General features: G+C 51.0%; 5 protein-coding genes across 5 annotated transcripts; 3 read left to right on the forward strand and 2 right to left on the reverse strand.

Annotated features, from left to right (window-relative positions):
- Nucleotides 1-3,400: 3,400 nt before the first annotated feature.
- On the forward strand, nucleotides 3,401-6,668 carry FMAN_10329 (uncharacterized protein; the record flags this gene model as incomplete). Its single annotated transcript, XM_041820992.1, has 2 exons — nucleotides 3,401-4,470; nucleotides 4,520-6,668. 2 exons carry the CDS (start codon nucleotides 3,401-3,403, stop codon nucleotides 6,666-6,668), a joined length of 3,219 nt encoding a protein of 1,072 aa, XP_041686817.1.
- A 593-nt stretch (nucleotides 6,669-7,261) lies between these two features.
- On the reverse strand, nucleotides 7,262-9,250 carry FMAN_10330 (uncharacterized protein; the record flags this gene model as incomplete). Its single annotated transcript, XM_041820993.1, has 1 exon — nucleotides 7,262-9,250. The coding sequence occupies one exon, from the start codon at nucleotides 9,248-9,250 to the stop codon at nucleotides 7,262-7,264; it is 1,989 nt and encodes a 662-aa protein (XP_041686818.1).
- Nucleotides 9,251-9,929: 679 nt separating this feature from the next.
- Nucleotides 9,930-10,755, forward strand: FMAN_10331 (putative VPS21-GTP-binding protein; the record flags this gene model as incomplete). The annotated part of the gene is made up of 3 exons (XM_041820994.1): nucleotides 9,930-10,007; nucleotides 10,068-10,131; nucleotides 10,190-10,755. 3 exons carry the CDS (start codon nucleotides 9,930-9,932, stop codon nucleotides 10,753-10,755), a joined length of 708 nt encoding a protein of 235 aa, XP_041686819.1.
- Nucleotides 10,756-11,963: 1,208 nt separating this feature from the next.
- On the forward strand, nucleotides 11,964-14,979 carry FMAN_10332 (uncharacterized protein; the record flags this gene model as incomplete). The annotated part of the gene is made up of 5 exons (XM_041820995.1): nucleotides 11,964-12,004; nucleotides 12,063-12,172; nucleotides 12,232-12,560; nucleotides 12,618-13,008; nucleotides 13,073-14,979. The coding sequence occupies 5 exons, from the start codon at nucleotides 11,964-11,966 to the stop codon at nucleotides 14,977-14,979; spliced, it is 2,778 nt and encodes a 925-aa protein (XP_041686820.1).
- Nucleotides 14,980-15,901: 922 nt separating this feature from the next.
- Nucleotides 15,902-19,208, reverse strand: FMAN_10333 (uncharacterized protein; the record flags this gene model as incomplete). Its single annotated transcript, XM_041820996.1, has 5 exons — nucleotides 15,902-15,941; nucleotides 15,994-16,156; nucleotides 16,215-18,678; nucleotides 18,804-18,990; nucleotides 19,129-19,208. 5 exons carry the CDS (start codon nucleotides 19,206-19,208, stop codon nucleotides 15,902-15,904), a joined length of 2,934 nt encoding a protein of 977 aa, XP_041686821.1.
- Nucleotides 19,209-20,137: the final 929 nt, after the last annotated feature.

Here is a 20,137-nt window from a genome sequence, read left to right on the forward strand (position 1 = left end):
TGGATGTCACTGTCCCTTCTCTGGCACACAAAACACACACAAGAGAATCTCCTGCTGATCACCAGGATGATGCAGTGCGGCGCAAACACACAGATGCTATGGCACATGCAGGTTATGTTACCTCGCCTTGGTTAGTAGCGTCTGCGACGGGCGGACCGCGTTGCTGTTACGCCCGTTCAGAGTAGAAAGAGAGAATCATTTATGGAGCCGGCAGCAGAGGCACCGGCCCGACGAGGATGATGCTCGCTCGCTGTGTTGTATGTAGTGCTGGCTGCGTGCGTGCGTGTGTCAGAGCGAGCGAGCGAGCAGGCAAGCAAGCAGGCAGGCAAGCAATGAATGTGTGTACACCAGAAAGATGGTGAGGACCCCATGGTATGTAACTCTGCATATGTCATTGACGTCCAGGGGGCTGGAGACTGCAAAGTACGTACGTATCCGTAAAATGAGAGGTCATCATGTTGAGGTTCTAGACCGGATCATCAGTTGCCTTCGCTTGTCACGATATCCATGCTCGACTGATTATATGGCGATCATACTCCGTACCTCTCAATCACATCGTGATGACCGACCCAGCGGGTTGAGCGAGAGAGTCAGTTGCTACACTGCCTACAGCCCTAGGGAGATGATCTTGGAGGAGACGAGGAACTTTTGGATAGGCAAGGGATCCATGCACTGAAATGTCTGTGCAGCAGGAGAGGACAGCCATTTTCTGTCTCTTGCCTCCAATTTTACCTTTTTTTCCCTCCTGGCCCCCAGGTCTAAGCCTTACTAAGTGCGCGTGATGGGTAAGACTCGCGTAGATGTGATATTATATTCCAATATGCCGGCGGCTGGGCGAGTATGTATTTTGTCTCCTTGTAGTAGTACCTACTAGTAAAGACAGGCAACTCGCTTGTTGAGCCATGTATGAACACGTCTACATGTTTTGATTTGCTGTAAATCATCATACCGTATCGTCAGAACAATAATTCTTCCCCTATTGAGTACATTATTAGGTCCACGTAGCATTATGACACCTAGTTATTTGACTGTGAAGTCTAACTTGCCTAGCACCAAACTTCTCGGAAGATGCCGTCCACGTCGAACAAGGGTCTGGGATAGTGGTTTCGAAGGACGTCGACCCTGGCCGGGGCTGGAGTGCATGCAAGATATCCCGTGGTCTGCTCAATTGGTGATTCCAAAGGCATCTAAGCCGCAGATCATCTGAGCCGCCTGTTCCATACTCCATAGTCGGCGCTTTCTTGGCACCATGCATCGTCGCTTCTGCAGGGAAGAACCATCAAGAGGGAAATAACCGTTGAGAATAACACCGCGTCTTAATGCAGGGGAACAGAATGCTACAATACGAGACGTGATGCCCACGACACGGGTCGGTAGTCGGGCGGTTTAGACCCTGGCCAGCTCCGGCATTTCTCGACTAGTTCATGCCATTAGGGGGGGTTTAGTGCACCTGCAGACCAAGATCGAGCTGAGACGGTCTCTTGTTGGGCGAACTCACGCCCTGCTTTTTGCCGCTTTTATGCTTGCATCGCCTTGATAGCCTGGGGTCCTCGACAAGCAGACCAGACAAGCCAAGCCAAGACAGGTTCAAGGGTCCCCTGGCCCGCCTTAGTTCACCTTGCTAGCCCTCTGATATCCTGCCGCGCCTTGTCTCAGTGAACCTTGACTTGACAGTGACAACCCAAGCCAAACCAAAGACGACAACATGAGGAAGATCGCGATGCCTTGTAGAGTTAATACAAGCGACTAGGCCACAGATTAAGCCGAACGAGCCGCAATAACTACGTACGTACGTGTTCGTATCAAACTAAAATTAATAGCACGAGAAATGCCTCTTGCTTGATCTGACCAGGAGATGCTGAGTTTTTCCCCCAGTAACATTCAAGGAAGAAGGCTTTTTCACATGAACATCATAATGAGGTAGAGAGACTCTGTAGGTAGATCTGTGGGTGGGTAGGAAGTTGCAGTGTCATACCTTAGTAGTCACCGACTTAGGGCAGCTTCAAACCCACCTCATCGTCAGGAACCGTTGCCTTAGTACCGCTCAAAAAGTCGGTACGTAGAGCATGTAAAATCTGTTTTGGGATATGCGATGTCAGGAGTAGAAAAGACCCTGGGCGGAGATTCCTTCTTGGGCAATATCTGTTGGTCCTTCCTGGCAATTGTTGTCCGTTGTTTGGATGTGATGTGAAGCGAGGAAGGAAGGAGATGGGCATTCGTTTATCTACCTATATCCACGTTTCTCCGATCTAACCAATTTGTTTCTTTACAACATCACCATCAACATCAACTTATGGACACTGTCAGTTAATCAGTCAGTCTGTCCAACATGAATGACGACCACAATCTCCTGTCCCGTTTGTATGCACGAACGGTTTACACATGACATGAGCTCAAACACAACAACACTACACAGACCATCAATCAATCACATCACGTCACCCCCTACAGCTGCTACGACTGTACTAAACGTTTAGGGGACTTCCACACCCACCACCCGCCTCCACCACGCGCGTTGTCGACGGCCGACGTCTCCACCGATTCCTTGTCTTTCTCGCAGGGCAGGGCATGGTTGTGAACATGGATTACATGGCTAGCATCGCCATGGAAGGGAGACAAGAGAAGAGATGAGTCCAAAAGCGGCCCAACCCTGAACCAAAACCACCAAAGTTATCAAGTCCCAAGAGCCAGACAGACACTGCTGTTTCTCTACCCCACAGTCGCACACCAGGGCCGTGCACGACAACCTCTCTAACCTATCGTGATCGCTGCTATTTGATTTTCTACCACTTAAGGTCCCCACCCTTCTGTGATTCTGGGCCTTAAACCCCCAGCTTCCACGACTCAATCTCTTCCACCCAAAGACCAAGGACCCGGTTAACTTGTCTCCGATCCTCCTTCTTGCACTTCTCTCAAACACCACCGAGATCTCAGTTCGTAGCTTTCCGAAGAGACGGATTTTCTTCCTCACGGAACGTCGACCCGGCCGGCCTGATCCGATACCCATTGCATCACTGTTGAATTGACCTTCGTAACGGTTCTCAATTCACTCCCGCCAGTTCCTTCGCCCCAGCCGGGGCGCAGACCAGTCCCCAGCTTCCAGTGCGGGGAGCCACTGACTACATACGTACCCGTTGGTTCTCCATAAACTCCCCGGACGACTTCGGGTTACCTCAAATCTCAACGCTCTTGCGCTGCAGCGTTTTAACCTGCACAACAGCTGCCGCCGCCAACCGTTATAAAGATTTCATTTCGCACAGCTGGGCTTCGCAAGCTTGAACCCCCTGCTCAATCCTGTTGTTTCGCTTCATCACCGCAACCACACCGGTCCGGTAGATTTTACAGTACCGGATTATTGGCCTCGGAAGGCCCGCGTCGCAACTCTGTTTCTGGCAGAGCCATGTCCGGTCGTGCCGTTTCGAATTCTCAACATGCCCAGCAGTCCTTCGGTTCCGGTCCTCAACTCTATCGCGACGTCGCTGAATTGCACGCTGTGCCATCTCCCTCTCACGGCGCCTTAATGGATCACTCACATTTTGACGATTTCGCGTTTGCTTACCAAGGTCTTCCTGACCAACCTTCTCTCGTTTCTCTGGCCGATCACGCCCACGCCCATACCTCACAATCACCCACTGCATTTCCTCAGCACCAGGCGATGTCTGGGCTTGCACACAACGGTTTGCCATTCGGCACCCTTTCTGGAGGCAATCGGAGCCAGAGCATGGATGGTTCCGATGCTCCTCCAGATAGGACGTCTCCCGCATCCAACGCCCTCGAAGACTCGACTACTGATGAGTTTGGATTGGCTTCCCGTAGTCGTGCAGATGCCACGGATTTGGGCGGTAAACCTAAGGAAGATAAAGCCGATGCCACACCGGCGTGGAGTGAACTGAAGACGAAAGCCGGGAAGGAAAGAAAACGCCTCCCGCTCGCGTGCATTGCATGTCGCCGAAAGAAGATCCGCTGCTCAGGCGAGAAACCTGCCTGCAAGCACTGTTTACGCTCTCGTATACCGTGTGTGTATAAGGTCACCACTCGGAAAGCGGCACCACGGACAGACTACATGGCCATGCTCGATAAGCGATTGAAGCGTATGGAAGAACGCATTATAAAGGTCATTCCCAAGTCCGATCAGGAAGTAGCTTCATCCGTGACTCGGGCCGTTGTTAAACCAGCGATACCAGGGACCGTACCTTCAAACAAGCCAACCAAAAAGCGTGGCGCTGAGGAAGCCTTTGGACCTGATCTAGAAGCGTGGGCCAAGGCGCCCTCGAAGCCCAAGATCGATGGCGATGATAGGCCCAGTAGCCTACAAGTACAGGAAGCCGAAGAGAATAAGCTGCAGCACGAAGGCACTGAGGCACTACCCTCCAAAGAAATTCAGGAGCACCTGGCAGAGGTGTTTTTCGACAACATCTATGGTCAATCTTATCATCTTCTCCACAAACCCAGCTATATGCGAAAGCTGAAGTGAGTTCTTTCAAGATTAAAACATGTGTGTATTGCTAACGGTCCACAGAAATGGTACGCTGCCCCCAGTGCTTGTCCTCACAGTGTGCGCTGTAGCTGCTCGTTTCACCTCGAGCCCGTTAGTGAATTCTTCGGGACCTGAGTTCCTACGCGGCGAAGAATGGGCGTCACATGCTCGAGATATCTGTACCAGGCGATACGAATGGCCAAATCTCACAATCTTGACCTGTCTCCTCATTTTGGGCCTTCACGAATTTGGAACTTGCCAGGGCGGCCGTAGCTGGGCCTTGGGCGGTCAAGCAATTCGCATGGCCTTCGCCCTTCAGCTGCATAAAGACCTTGAGTATGACCCCTCCGGTCGCACTGGCCCTAAAAAACAGCTTAGCTTCATTGACCGAGAAATTCGACGACGTATAATGTGGGCGTGCTTTCTCATGGACCGTTTCAATTCTTCGGGGACAGATCGGCCCATGTTCATCAGAGAGGACACGATCCAGATTCCTCTGCCGGTGAAAGAGAAGTACTTCCAATTCGATATGCCTGCTCCAACCGAGATGCTCGATGGTCAAGTTCCTCACCCAGCATCACCCAATGATGGGCAACTTGCTGATGCACGAGAGAACATGGGAGTTGCAGCATTTCTGATCCGAGCCATCGCCCTTTGGGGACGAATCATTACCTACCTTAGCCAAGGGGGAAAAGATCTGGACCCAAACCCCATGTGGGAGGACGAATCTCAATATGTAAAGCATCTCAACGATGTCGTGAATCTTGAAGCCAGTTTACCTTCGTCACTCAAGTACTCTGCTGAGAATCTCGACGTCCACAAGACAGAGAACACGGCAAGTCAATTTCTTTTCATGCATATCTGCCTGCAGCATAACATCCTTTTTGTGAGTCGAGCAGCGATGTCAGCGCGAAAGCAGCAAGGTGTTCATGATGACTTTTTCTCCGAAGCGAGTAAGAGGACTTTCAGCGCTGCGAACCAGATATCTGAGCTCCTTCGTGAAGCTGAACAATCGCGATGCTTTGTTTCGGCACCCTTTGCAGGATACTGCGCCTTTTCCTCCACAACAGTCCACATACTGGGTGTCATATCTGGAAATCCCAACATGAAGCCAACAGCCGAAGCCAATTTGACCACCAACGTCAAGTATCTTCACAAGATGAAGAAGTACTGGGGCATGTTTCACTGGATGGTGGAGAATGTGCGCACTCAGTATCGAAATGCCCTGGACGCCATGAGAGCCGGTGCAAATCTGCAAGACCGCGCTGCACAATCGTCTTTCCTTCAATACGGAGACTGGTTCAACCGGTACCCGCATGGTCTCTCTGATGCCGAATTCATGGATCCTGCCACCCATAAGCGGAAGGATTCGGGAGCAGATGGCGTTCTCGAAGCTAAGCCCGAGCTGCAATCAGTGGAAGAATACTTCTCCACGCTTCCGACACCTCAGAGTGTCGAACATAAGGATACCATTCGCGCCGTGGGACCTAAGAGGAAGCAAAGCGCCAAGAAACAAGCTGGTTTGCCGACACAGTCCGGTCAGCATCTGGAGTCCATGCAAGGGACAGACGCAGACTCGGTCTCTGGGGCTCAGGAACGTAGGTTCTCGGGTGGGCTGGGGCTGCCATCAAACAGTTACAACCCTCTCGCAGTATCGAACGCGCAAAATCCAGCTTACAGCACAGCTATGTCACCTATAAGTCCGGCCAACATGACGGCGTTCTCCCATCATGCTCACACCCCTACATTCTTCCCTCCTGAGTTGCTGGCCATGAACTTTGGACAGGGCGCCAATGGAAATATCGACCCGCTTGATCGTCAGCTTGTCTTTGGGGGATATTCTTTGGACGCCAGCACGGGGTTGGGTGGTGGTCAGGATATGATGAGCGGCCTTGACTGGGACGCTGTTGCTTCAGGAGCCCACCCCGACGGAGGCTTACAAGGCCGGCGGTCTACTGCTAAGGCGGGCATGAATGGGCAAGCAGCTGGTATGGCTGATGGAGCAGGGCTTAGCGGACCGGAAGCATCATCCGCATGGTTCATGCCATTCAACATGGAGCCTCCAGAGATGGGCCAAGATCCCGGCTTCAACATGGGTGGAATTGACCCATTTACGGGAGTGTTTGGGGGAGGGGGTAGTGGTTTGGCAACGCCGAATGCACTGGGTGGGCTACAGCAACAGGGTCCTTAGGAGGGACTGTCGGAGTGGTTAGCCTGGGTAACACCATATTCCCTGAGGTCTTCGCGGCCACCCAAGTTCACTGGGCCCCGATATTGACATGGGCAGTGTGGCCAGAAGACATTGTCAGCCAGGACTTGAACCTGAAGAACGCTAGGAGCCTTGGGTGATGTCTTATATTTTTCTTCTTTTTTTTTTTTGTTAGATGTAACTTTCCACATGGGAATTTGTGCCAGAGATAAGGCTGGATTTGGTTGGGTATTGGCGAAGAGGCATATTGAAGTTTGTACGGCGAACATTGTCGGACGTGTCCATCTTAACCTTGGGGGGGAAGGAAAATTGTGTTTTAAGTACTTGAGATACCATCATACCCGTCATGCTCATTTAGAGATGAGTTGACATTCGTTTGCCAAGAGATGAGATAATTCGCTAAGAAATCAAAATTTCTAAAACTCTTATTGAAATGTGCACCTTGCTTTTGTAATAGGATGGGCCCAACTCTTCTACTTGAAAAAACAGCCTGACGTAACTAGAAATACAATATGGAACGCCTGGTTTTTATTATGCTATCGCAGTGGTATCTTGATTGATCCTCCAACACCCTTCTATTCCTCAGCTGTGGTGGTAGAAGCATTCTTCTTGCTCTTGGATCTCTTTCGCTTCTTCTTCCTCTCACCAACATCGCCTACCACGTTATCCTCCTCACCATCTTCTTTCTTGTGCTTCCTCTTCTTATCACTCGCGGGCTCGATCACGGCGCCACCAGCGTCTTCGTCGGCAGATATCAAGCGCTCGAAGCCATATGTAGGGCCGTCGCGCTCATACTCCTTTCCAAAGATCTCACGACGCCACTGGCGTAGACGAGCCTTCTTACCGAGACGCTTCTTGTCTTTGCGCTTCTTTTCCTGGTCGCGGAAGGTGGCAAGTTTCTTGAGCCCAGCATAGTCGTTGAGGGCAGCGTCGGAGGGAGCGAGGAGAATATCGCGCGCGGTCATCCCAAAAGATTGAGGGGAGGTCTCGCGGTAGCGGAAAGGAGCATGAGATGATTGCTTGAAGATGGCATGGTCGGTAAGCTCAAGTTTGGAGTCTACAAGAGCCTCAAGCTTGGCGCGCTCTTGACGAGCTTGCTTCTGTGACTCCTTACGGGCCTTCTTGTGATCTGTCTTGCGCTTCTTTGAGGCCCGACCATCCTCGCCCTCGTCCTCGTCTTCGTCACCCTCGCCCTCACCCTCCTGGGCGTCGTCTTCGACATCACTCAGGCTAATGTTTGGCTTCTTTTCATCGTCCTCGAAATCTGGAATGATATCCTTGATGTCGATATCATCATCCCATTTTGGCTTCTTGGGATGCTTGGACTTGTTCTTTCCACCTTCTTGTTCCTCGTCCTCTGATGCTACAGCATCGTCTTGTTGAGCATAGTAATCGTCACCAAATCTCTTCTTCATCTCCTCTTCCCACTTGTCATCCTCCCATGCGTCGTCGAGGAACTTGATCCAGTCCTCATCGGTGAGATCCTTGCCCGCATTGCCAGCTGTGCGCTTGATCTTGCGCAGCTTTTCCTGGGCCTCATCAAGCTTGAGCTTCTTTAGACGAGCCTTCTCCTCACGCCTCTCCTTCTTCTCGGCCTCCTTGCGCTCACGTTCAAGTTCACGTTGACGCTTGCGGCCAGTCTTCTCCTCACGTCTGACTGACTTGGCTGCGGCAACATCACGAGCATATGATCGAAGGAATTCGTTGCTCCGCTCTGGGTCCTCGAATCGTAAGTTATAAGCCTGTTCAAACTGATCGGCGCGGTCATCGTCATCCTCTCCTTCATCCGACTCGAACGCTTTCCAGTTCGAACCATCTGGAGGGACCCAGGCACGCGCGCTCATGAAATTCGATAAGAAAGTCTCAGGGTTCTTATCGGCGTTGGCAACATCCACCTCGGTGATGGCCATGGCTGCTTTGCGCGAGGGGTGCACACCATTTGAGTCCGCCTTGTCCGCCTCCTTTCGCTTCATGAAACCGCCGTCCTCGTCGTCAGAGTTGTCATTGGCGGCAGCATGCATCTCAGCCACGATTGAATTCTTGAGAACATCTTGTTCCTGGTTGTAGGTCATGGGCACATCCTCGTCAGCATCCTCGGCACCAGTGTCACCTCGCATGTACTTTTCTCGGTGGTAATCCTTCAAGTAGACCGGCTTTTCCTTCTTTTCCTTCTCGGTTGCTGTGGCGGTGGGGTCATCGGGCTTGTAGAAGGTCACTTCCTTGTCGTAGACCTTGGGATCTTTGTTTCGAATGGCTTGGAGAGTGGCAGAGATCTGGGCGTCGAGATCTTCAGTTGCAAGAAAGCCATCTTCATCCTCCTCCTCGTCAGACGAGGACGACTCGTCATCGTCGTCATTGTCTGGCTGCTTCCCTGTATTCTTGAATTTCTCTTCTAGTCTTTGTCTCTCTTCCCGTTTCTTGTTGTGCTCGAAACGACGGGCAAAGTCCTCGTTCACCTTGAAGCCGGTAGTGGCAATAGCGGCGCCTCCATCTTCTGATTCGGAGTCGCTATCATCGAGGAGGGTGCGCTTGTTGTTTTTGGGATCCTCGGTGGACTTCCCCATAGTGTAGATAGTTCTTGAGAGCAAGCAAGGGATTAACTAAAGAAGCAATTGATCATGCGTTGAGAGAAATGAGTGTAAGAAAAAGACTGCAACAAGCGACGCTATCTTTATCAACAAGATCCAATTAGAGCTTCTATGCGCTTGTATCAACTTTTTTTTTTCTGCCGATTTGAAAAGTTGGCGGGGAGTCGGAATATGGTGAAATATTAAACCGATGGAGCATTGACATCGGCCAATGAAAGGCTCTTCTTTTCTTAGCTGCCTTGGGCGCTGGAGACGGCTGCATGTGGCTTCGTCATCAGGGAACCGAACTGACCAACCCCGGCCACTGAAAGCCTCTAGAAGAGCGCCTGGAACTGGGCCCTTGACCACTACGGCTACCTCCTTAGGTACACGCCATGCGGGTGCTTCTACAGGGCAGTACCGACTCGACTGACCTCCACTACTAAAGCTTGCGGTAACTCGACCTTTACTTACTGACGTCGCGTCTTTAACTACCTCCTCTGCCCCAGGCGACTTCCATCAAATCCATTAGCTTCCCGATAATCGTTCTGTCTTTAATAACCCCGTCTACGCTACGTGTCCACCTTTCTACGACGACATCGGTCTTCCGACTTGCCTCAACCATAAAGAAACCACTTCGTCCAACTTGACCTCATCTCCGAGCGATCCCGCAATCATGGCCGACTCTGCCAACGCCCCGAAGCCCAGCAGCAGCGTCAAGCTGGTGCTTCTTGGTGAAGCCGCCGTCGGAAAGGTGCGCTTGAACAACCACACGCTGCGAAAGCATCTACTCGTATACTAATTGAGCTGATAGTCGTCTCTCGTTTTGCGCTTCGTTAACAACGACTTCCAAGAAAACAAGGAGCCCACTATTGGTGGTATGTATCTTGGACCTCCCCAGTCCTTCTATTACGTCGCTCACAGTTGCGTCAACAGCCGCTTTCTTGACCCAAAAATGTAATCTTCCCACAAGGACAATCAAGTTTGAGATTTGGGATACCGCCGGCCAGGAGCGCTTCGCTTCACTGGCTCCAATGTACTACCGAAATGCTCAGGCCGCTCTCGTCGTTTATGATCTCACCAAACCTACATCCCTGATCAAAGCCAAGCACTGGGTCGCAGAGTTGCAGCGCCAAGCATCTCCCGGCATCGTTATCGCACTGGTTGGCAACAAGTTGGATCTTACGGGTGACTCTGGCGCTGCTGCTGATGGTGAAGATGGCGAGGAAGGTGACGATTCTGGCGACGCACGCAAGGTTCCAACAGAAGAGGCTCAGGCATACGCGGAAGAGGAAGGTTTACTATTCTTTGAGACCAGTGCCAAGAGCGGGCATAACGTCACCGAGGTTTTCACAGCCATCGCAAACGCCATACCCGAGACGTCATTGAAGAGTGCCAGAGGAGCTGGCGCATCGAATGCTGCCAGCCGGGCAGGCGAGGAGCAAAGAGTGAATCTGGGTGGTCCCAAGGATGTTGGCGCTAAGGACAGCTGTGCTTGCTAGACGTCGTCGAGTGGTTTATGGGTCAATGAGGGTGAGAGGATGAGAGGATGAGTTGGGGGTGCACACGACAATTTATTTTGTTGCACGTTATGCTACCCTTTTCCTGCTAGCCGTTTGCTTGGGATTGATACTGAGGAGAGCATGGGGGTTGACTCTGCGGTTTTTTATATTTCTTTTCCTGTTACTACCTAGCTGAGTTTTTCTTGTTGCGGCATGTATGGACAATTAGTGGTCTTGTGTATCTCTCTCTCGTAATAGCAAAACTGATGGACTGAGCATACATCACTTCCAAAAGGGTTTGGGAAAGAGTTTCTGTATCAGGAACTACTACTAAGGTGCCTGTGTACCTTTTGTATGCTCTTATGTGTGCTCTACCTAACAATATCAATCGCTAGCCAAACCCAAACAATGACTCATTAATCGGTTTTCACTTGTTCAAGTCCTCTGCAAACTCAGTAAGTTAAGTCTCTATGATTCAGGATTATTATTGTATCTGAGCGCTCTGTTAGTAGTCGTCGATTATTTCAGCTCATCTCACGTCTCAGTATGGGTTGCGATAATTACTCGACCAATCCGCAATTCAGCACTCTTTGTGATCCGGCCTCTGCCCGTTAGCCCACTAAATTCTATCCTCCTCATTGATATGTATAAGTGTTCGATACTTATTCATTTCTTACTGCTATGGTTACGTACTAGGTAGGCATGTCAATGATCTTATTTGATCACGTGATCATTATCGGATTCTGCCGCCTCTACGTGTGGGGCTTGGCGTGTGCCTGTGGGTCCACTCTTTTTTACACGATTTTGAACCTCATCAGAGCCCTTGAGCAGCCAGTTGCTGTTGGCCTTTGCGTCAGAAGCAAACAGGTCTAGCTTCTCTCTTTATACTAACCATTTTCTTTTCTTCACTGTTCTTTGACCGAGTTGAATTACTGCATAAGTATCTACCCTTACTTAGCTCACCTAGTAATTCCTTAACGTCGCGCCAATCGATCACAGTGACTGTGATAACGTTGCACCAGGACCATTGAAAAAGATCGGCCTTGCTGCATATCTGCCTGAGCAAAACCTCTTCCTCCTCTGCTCTCCTCTTGTCTTTCTCCCATCATTTCTTACAACACTGGACCTTCCCATGACGCTTCTTCTGCTATCTTAGGCTCTGTCCTTGGTTTGAGGGCTGCTTCGTCACAGATCAGCAACACTTCGCCATGGCATCAACGATCACGGAAGCTCAGGCGGAGCTGATTCGGTATGTTACACAGCCTTGAAAGACCGCGCCAACGCGCAAGCTAATGCCCCTTTTGCAGGTCACTTGCGCCAGACGATATTCCAATCAAGTTGCGATGCGCGATCTGTAGTAAGCTCGCGGTCAACGCCTACCGTCTTCCTTGTTGCGAACAGGCAATATGCGAATCATGTACGCGATTGGTCCCTACAAGCTCGCCCACTACATCCTCGTGCTAACACTGCGTCAAGGTCAATCCAATCTACCCGCGTCGTGTCCTGTTTGCGAACACTCACCCTTGTCCGCCGAGGACTGCAATCCCAACAAATCATTGAGAACCACAATCAGGGTCTTCCTGCGCACTGCGGAGAAGAAGCGCGAGGCAAGCCGACCGAAGGAAGACAAGGACTCGGAACCAGCGACGCCAGTTGAGGCGCCTAAACAGAATCTCGCTACAGCCGAAACATCTGCCATCGAGACACCCATAGAACAGATTTCGGGAGGCAACGCGCCATCCTTAGTACAGGTCCATAGCGCCGACAAAGTTAATGAAGGCGCCCCTGCTCCACGTGTAGTCCAGGTACTTGAATTTTCTGGTTCTCTTCAAAGGCCTTCCACTAACATCTTTCTTCCGAAGAAGAATATTACTCATCATGACGACACTCCTGCCGTTGAGAGTCCACGGCAAGTTGAGGCAGGTGATGCTCAGGGCGCACCTGCCGAGGGCAGCACAGAGGACGCGCCCATCGAACACTCTGACGAGCAAACTCTTGCGACACAAAATGGTGAAGGAGGAATCAACGGCGCCAGCGAAGAACACGAACAACAACAAATGGAGGCAGAAAACGACGAAGATCAAGATCAAGACCACGACCACGACCAAGAGAAGCCTGATTCCGATTCAATGAATGGCAACTTTCCGAGTGGCTCATTCTCTAACTCTGGTGGTGACTTCAACCAGATGCAGATGATGATGGTCATGCAGAACGGAATGACGCCAAACTCTTTCGGTGGCTTTCCCATGATGGGTAAGTTTACAGTGAAATCAGTCAGCGCACACGTGACGGTAAATACTGACGTGTATGTCTGCAGGTATGCCGGGCATGGGCATGGACCCAATGACGATGCAGAACATGTACATGAACGGTGGCTTTCAAGGCATGGCAATGAACGGCATGGGCGGTTTTGGAGGTGGATTTGGCCAAGGCTCCAATAATAACTGGAACGGTTCACAGTCGTGGAATTTCGACCAGAATAATTACAATCAAAATGGTCCTGGCATGGGAACTGGTGACTTTGGAGGCTTTAACTCAGGATTCCAGACAGGATACAATCAAGGTAATTATGGTCAATTCAATGACTATCGCCGCAACACTTTCGGACGTGGTCGAGGCCGTGGCCGTGGGTACTACGGAGGATATGGCCGTGGAGGTTACCAGTTCGGAGGCAACCCAAACTACCACGATCAGACCCAAGGCCAAAGCCAAGTCCCGCAGGTTGGGCCCGGTCAGAATGGTCAGAACGGTGTCGGTCAGTGTGATGGCCAGCAGCAAGTTGATGAAAGTGGCCAACCTATTCAGGGCGATAGCACTGAAGGGCCTGCTGATGCTGGGCAAGCTGATGGATTCAGTGAGGCCATAGGCAATGTGGATGCCGCTACCGGTGATGCTTCCTCTACAACACGTAATACGGGACCTGGGAACTCAGACCCTTCTCAGGGTAATGTTTCCGGTGCTGTTCGTCCAGTTGCAGCCGCTGATGTTCCTTTGAATGCGCCTACTGGGCCCAAAGCTATGAGACAGGGGCTCCCTAACACAAGTCTACATCATCTTCGAGCGCGCGGTTACCAGGTGGGAAGTGAAGTCCCTCCCTCTAGACCGATTGGAGTGAGGGATAGCCCAGCAGACCGAGGCCGGTCCCGGTCCCGGTCCAGGAGTAGTTCTCCGGCTCTAGTTCCTGCTGACGCTCGTGAAGAGGACAAGGATCGTGAGTCCCGTCATGGGCAGAGCAAAGAACAACCTCGCGATCAGGACAAACGCGACCGAGACCGAGACCATGACCAAACAGGATCAGCATCTCGAACCGTCAGCAGAAGTCGTAGTCGCAGCAGGGGACATCGAAGCTCCCGTCGGCGTAGGCGTCATCGCTCAGAGTCTGTTGAGGACGAAGGCTATGATGACGATTCGCGACGCAAGAAGCATAGAAGCCGGCGTCACTTTCACGATGATGAAGAGTCTTCACGGTCCAAGGATAAGGATAAGGATGAAAAATATACTGACCGAAACCGTTCCGCATCACCAGCTGAATCCAAAAGATCCAGCCACCGCAGCCGTCGAGATAGAGACTCGGACAAGCGGAGGGATCGAGAAAAGGACAAAGATGACGATCGCAAAAGGTCCAGCCACCGCCCCTCGCACCGGGATAGAGACTACGACCGTGACCGGCGTCGGGAAAAGGACAGAGATCGCAGTGACAAAGACCGGAAAGATAAGGATCGCAAAGATCGACATCGGGATAGGGACCGACGCGATCGCGACCGCGACAGAGAGAGGGAGAAGGACAAGGATAGGGAAAGTGGCAGGGACCGAGACAGAGAACGGGATCGCGATCGCGATCGAAGTTCGAGATATAGCAGCAGACGCGAGTCGATCGATGCTGGAGACTCGAAGCCCATCTCTGGTCCTCGCGGACATGACACGAAAGTGAAATCTAGCTCGTCGAATCGCACCGAGCACTTAGGAAAGGACCCTCACACGCTCGAGCGCGAGGCCCGAGATCGCGAGCGTCTGCTTAAAGAAGCGCAACGCATCGCAGGTATGGCGGGTTGGAAACGCAGCCGGGGCGATGACGGCGACGATGCAGGATCGCGCAAAGGCCGTCGGACGGGCTCGTCAACGTCTGCTGCTGCATCACGTCGAAGCGAAGCCATCAATGGTGGCGACGAAGAGGAGAGAATGCGAAGACTCGAGGCTGAAAGGGAGGGTGATCGATGGGGTTAGAAACTCAAACGGTCTTCCAAGAAACGTGCCTCTAAGTTGATAAGACAATGAAAGGCATGTTCTGATCATTTCTCATTCCACCTTGATCTTTACGCTTTACATACAAGATGGGAGCAACATTTACTCTCCTTTTTTTTTCTTCACTATCAGGTGTTGGCGGCTGATGCATTATGCGCAACTAAATCTTTCACGTACGAGTAGGTAAAAAAGAAAAGAAGGGGGAAAGTGCTGTGGCATTAAAATCAGAATCACTTACACGAGTTTTCATCGGGATACCAGCTTAGGTTAAACTGGGCGACGGGGAGCGGGGGGCGAGGGGCGAGGACCAAGGAGCAAGAGACTTGAAAATATGTTTGCAGGTTAGAGGTAGCAGGGTCTTGCTTGACAGTTTTGCAGGTATCGTGAATCGAATCCTGTCTTGAAATGAAAGACGCTCTTGGAGTCATTATACAAAGTCAGCTTTGAAGTGAGATCAGTACCTAGGTGATGAGTCTATCCATGAGTTATGCGGGGAATCAACCTTGTGTGTATTGTATAAAGACAAGCAAGGCAGTCGTCAATATAGCCGTCACTGAGACATAATAAGAAAAGTCTTGGGTGCGTATGGATGCCAGCACTGCCTTGAGAAGTCTTACAGTATTTATTCATCCCCTAATTCTACGTCCCTCCCTCCATTCTACCACGTAATGAAAAATCCACACTGCTTCCTATCCTCCTCACCATGCGCAGTCATCAGTTGTCGTATAAAACTCACATCAGTAAGTGTTTCGGCCATTCGGCCATATCTATATCATCCGCAGCGCCGTCTCATATGCCCCGGGAATTATACCAATGCTACTCCTAGCTCTTGAGTTTTTCTCTTATGCATTTGAAATCAACTAGTTATCCCCTGCCTATCGAGTCTTTTCTGTGTTGAACTTGTCTAGTAGATACCCTGAGTACGATATTGGAATGTGTCATAGCTGAGACGGGTCAATACGCGGTATTTGAAACTCAGAATGAGGTTTGACTTACAGTCGAGTGTAGTAACTGCCAAATGATTTGGCAACGAGATCATCGACAAAATGTTCCGCTTCCTCGGCGCTCAGGTGAAGCTGGAACCTCTGTCGAAGGGTATTCGTCACTTGAGCGATGCCAACTGCAAAGCAGGGCATCCTGGAATCATGTCCCATCATCGCTACCAGGTCAATGATGTTGTCTGCCGAGCGACGCAAAGCTTAACGCAGCATTAGCACAATTCATAACATCGTATTTCTGGTGTAACTTGCCTTGAAATGCTTGCTTGCAAAGTCTCTTGTAGTCTTCAAAATCGGGAGAAAGTGGTCCACCCAAAACATCGACATACTCATGCGTTAACTTGAACGGCGCCGCCTCAAACCCAACTGAGCCAGGCGAGTTGGAAAGCATAAAGCCAAAGTCGATATGGATAATATGGCCCTCGCTGTCCACCAAGACATTACCGTTGTGTCTGTCCTTGAGTTGGAGGACGTAAGAGATGATACTGTATGCCGCCAGTGATTTTTTGAACGCATCAACACCAGCCTGGAACTCTTTGCTATCAGGTTTGCCAAAGGCTTTGAGAAAATGGTCTCTCAGTGTCGCAATGCGGTTACGGGGGTTCTGACCAGACTCAACGGAGGCCAGCGTTAGACTTCGCTTCAGCGAGTGGAGGGACACACCACTCGTGATGGTTTCGATCAGACCCGACGACTCCCCAGTCACTAGTATTCGCATACGTTTGACCCAGACATCAGTGCCGGCATCAACCCAAATTTTATGACACACATCGATCAGCTGGCAAGCAAATGCCTCTTGTCGAAGATCAGCTCCTGTCTTGACGATGACACTGACGAGATCCCAATTCTTCATCCAACCATAAGGCGATGATTTGCGAATTCGTTCCTTCTTAGCTTCCCAGGCTTCACCAAAGACGGCCGCACTAGGGTCATCACGATCTCCACGCCGTTGGACACCACCAGTCTTGATATCGTTCTCCATACGCTCACGCCCTGCACTAGCGTTCAGGTTCGGGTCGATCTGCACGTCTTCCTCCAGGTCAGGGTTGTGTACAGGGATCGGCGTTGTGCTAGCTTTGGCCATGATTGTGTCGAAGGTTGGGCCTTGCTCGTCAACATCGAAGCTCTTCTCCTCAAGGCTCTGCATGCTCGCGATGATCTTAGCTCTGATAGCAGCTACTTCCTGCTTTGGACGCTTTCCGCTGGTGGCTTCCAGCTGTGCAAGCATCTGAGAAGCAGTTCGCATGTGCGTGGCTAAGGCACCGAAGTCAGGCTGGTCAGCTGGTGCACTTCGCTGAATGGGCATGGTCATTCTTCGTGAAACGGGTCCTGGGCTGTTAGATCGCGAAGTCCCTGTGCCCGATGATCGCGGCGTTGTCAAATCCAATGTCGAGGAAGATGTTGTAGCTCCGCTTGGCAGACGCTGAGCAGTATGGTTCTGCGCTGGTCTCGAAGAGACTCTAACTGGCGACTCATCTATACCCTTCAAAAGTGGCGAACTACCCAGATCGCCGGAAGCAGGTTCAAAGACACTGTCTAGAAGAGGCTCTGGCGCCTTTACAGTGGGGGAGAGGCGAGGTGAGTCAGAAAGATCGAATATACGCTTTGCGCGAGCGCTACCTCCCAGTAAGCTGTTAAGGAGTCGGTCATTTTCGGGTTGGTCAGGGTCAAAAGAGAAGTCATCTCTCAAAACCTCGACCATGATCAGATAAGGGACCTTCTCGGCACTATTGAGCACTGTTGCTTCAGCAGGGTTCACACGAACGATACGATGATGGCGGCTCTTCCCAGGCGATCCATTAACCAGAGTTGGGGGGCAAATGACGGGAATGTCAATCTCAGCAGGTAAATCCTGTGATATTAAAGCCAATTCGGCTCGCAATGCGCTCATTCGAGCGGGTTTAGGGACCAGTACTAATCGGTTCGAGATGCCTTCCAGGGCCGTCAAGAATTGTGTTTCTGACCTGAAATAATGTTGTCTCAAAAGTCTCGTCTTCTGCACTGGCGACATGTCGCTAACAGTAAGGACTACTTTTGCGTGGTGCGAATGCCGTCGGGTTGCGTTCTCGACCGGGCGTTGCGCATTGCCTGCTGAGTTTGGGGTCGTTGGTCTGGTAGTAGGTTGAGCTGATGGCAGTGGAAGAGATGACGTGCTGAGCTTCGCTTCCAGTGATCTCAGCTCAAGAGCGGATGGCCGAGTCGTCCCAGCTGGCGTCTTAGACCTTTGCGGCGGAATAATCACCGAAGGCGGTCGAGGACTGCGCGCAGGCTTGGGCGAAGAGTCTCTTGACCCTTTAGGATCTGGTGCACTAAAGGTCCGTCCATTATCTCGGGCACGCCGCGATCGCGAGTTTCCGACGGTAACTGTGCGAGCCCTCGTGGGCTTGGGGTTCTCCTTCGGTTCCTGCGTTTCATTGGTGATGGGTTGAGGTTTGCGAGCTTGGGCGACTGCGAGAGGGCCAGCCCATTGAGGGAACATGGGCAGCGCAATACTAGCAAGAACAAAACTAGAAAGTACCGTGACCGGTAAGACGTTTTCCGTGATCTTTTCATGACGAGCGGTATCAGCAAGTCCAAAGACAATGTGCTGAACCTTGTTGTAGACACGGCGACATGTCTGAAACGAGTCGGATTGCGGATTCGAGGAGAGATCGTGAAGATATGTTTGAAAGAGCCAGAAGGTCTGCGCACTCAATTGTCAGTTCTCTTTTCGCCATACCCCAGTCGATCATCGTTCCCATGACGCGGTGGCTCGCGCATTCCACCCCAAAGGGTTGTCGGTTGAATATCATCACCATCAAAACGTACCAGCAGCGCTGCTGTGACGGATTCTTCACACAAGTCCATCAAAAACTCTTCCAAAGCCATTGACTCATTATGCACGCTGATTATGAGGTGGCATAATTGCGGCAGAAAGAACTCAATATCCTCGTAGGGAAACTGGCGGAGCTTCTGGCAGAGAACATAGTGAATCCCCACGTGGTCGGCATACCGGCTGTTGCGACAGGTGGCATTAGCGATTGGCGACGTCGGAGAGGGCGGAAGAAGCGAGAATGAAGAGGCATAGCAAAAGTATACGGCGACCAGTATCGCCGGCTTCTGTAGGACGTGCAGGGGTTTGTAGGAGACTCACGAGAGGTATGAGACGGGGAGAAACGGGTTGGAGTTGAAGACGTCGGACTCGAGGAACCTCTGAAGCAAGTCCCACGACATTGGTTTTGGTTTACGCGGGGGAGCGAGCGCCTGTAAGGGACAGCTGGCGGTTCGTCATCTAGGGTCTGAGCTAAGAATGAAGGAAGAAATACAGGATATCGTGGCAGGAGAACGGGCGTGACGGAAGGGAGAGTCAATCAAGAGTCCATTCGCAATAGTGACGACGGTTTCAAGCTGGTTGATGTTCGAGGTTGACGAAACCGTCCAAGCCCAAAGTCAGTGGAGGATGATTTGTTCTTCAGAAGATTTACAGGAGTCGTTGCGGATATTAGTGGATAATGTTAGGGAGCCGGAACGGACAGCTCAGGCCTTGGCAGTGGATTGCAAGCTACCTGGGAGCTCTCACCTTCCATGGGCAGAGAAGTAGGTAATGGCGAACGATCGATAGCCCAATCAGAAAGCTCATTGAACCCCTGAGTACCTGGACCACGAGCAGGAGGTACAGGGGTTGCAATTTTTATATATTGATTTCTATTAGCACTCTGGAGAAACTTGCAAATCCTCTTGAGTAGAGCTATACCTAGATTTTGCGTTTATTGACTGATTTGTAATCCCGTGCTGTTATTTTGACTACTAGATAGTTCATTGGGCAGGCACCAAACTCGACTCCTTATAATCTTTGGATGGTCTTAGTCTCTGGGCGCGGGCTTGAACCCTTTCGAGCAATTCGGAATGTTATCCTCCTTCTCTGTATGTTCCTTTTGAGACGTCAATGACTCGTTAACCCACGCTTGAGTCTAGAGACCTCCCTTCTACCTGCTAACGTTAGGTATGTCGTTATGATGTGCTCTGTCATGAGGCTCTCTTGAGGAGGTAAGAAAACCAGGGCCTTCGATTCTACGTGATAATGAGACTAAAGTACTATAAGTAGCTATAATCTTAGGCGGGTTACTTTAAACTTTGGAGCCGTTTTTATTAATTTTGTTTTA

Source organism: Fusarium mangiferae, assembly GCF_900044065.1.
Source record: "Fusarium mangiferae strain MRC7560 genome assembly, contig: FMAN_scaffold011, whole genome shotgun sequence".
Lineage (NCBI taxonomy): Eukaryota > Fungi > Ascomycota > Sordariomycetes > Hypocreales > Nectriaceae > Fusarium > Fusarium mangiferae.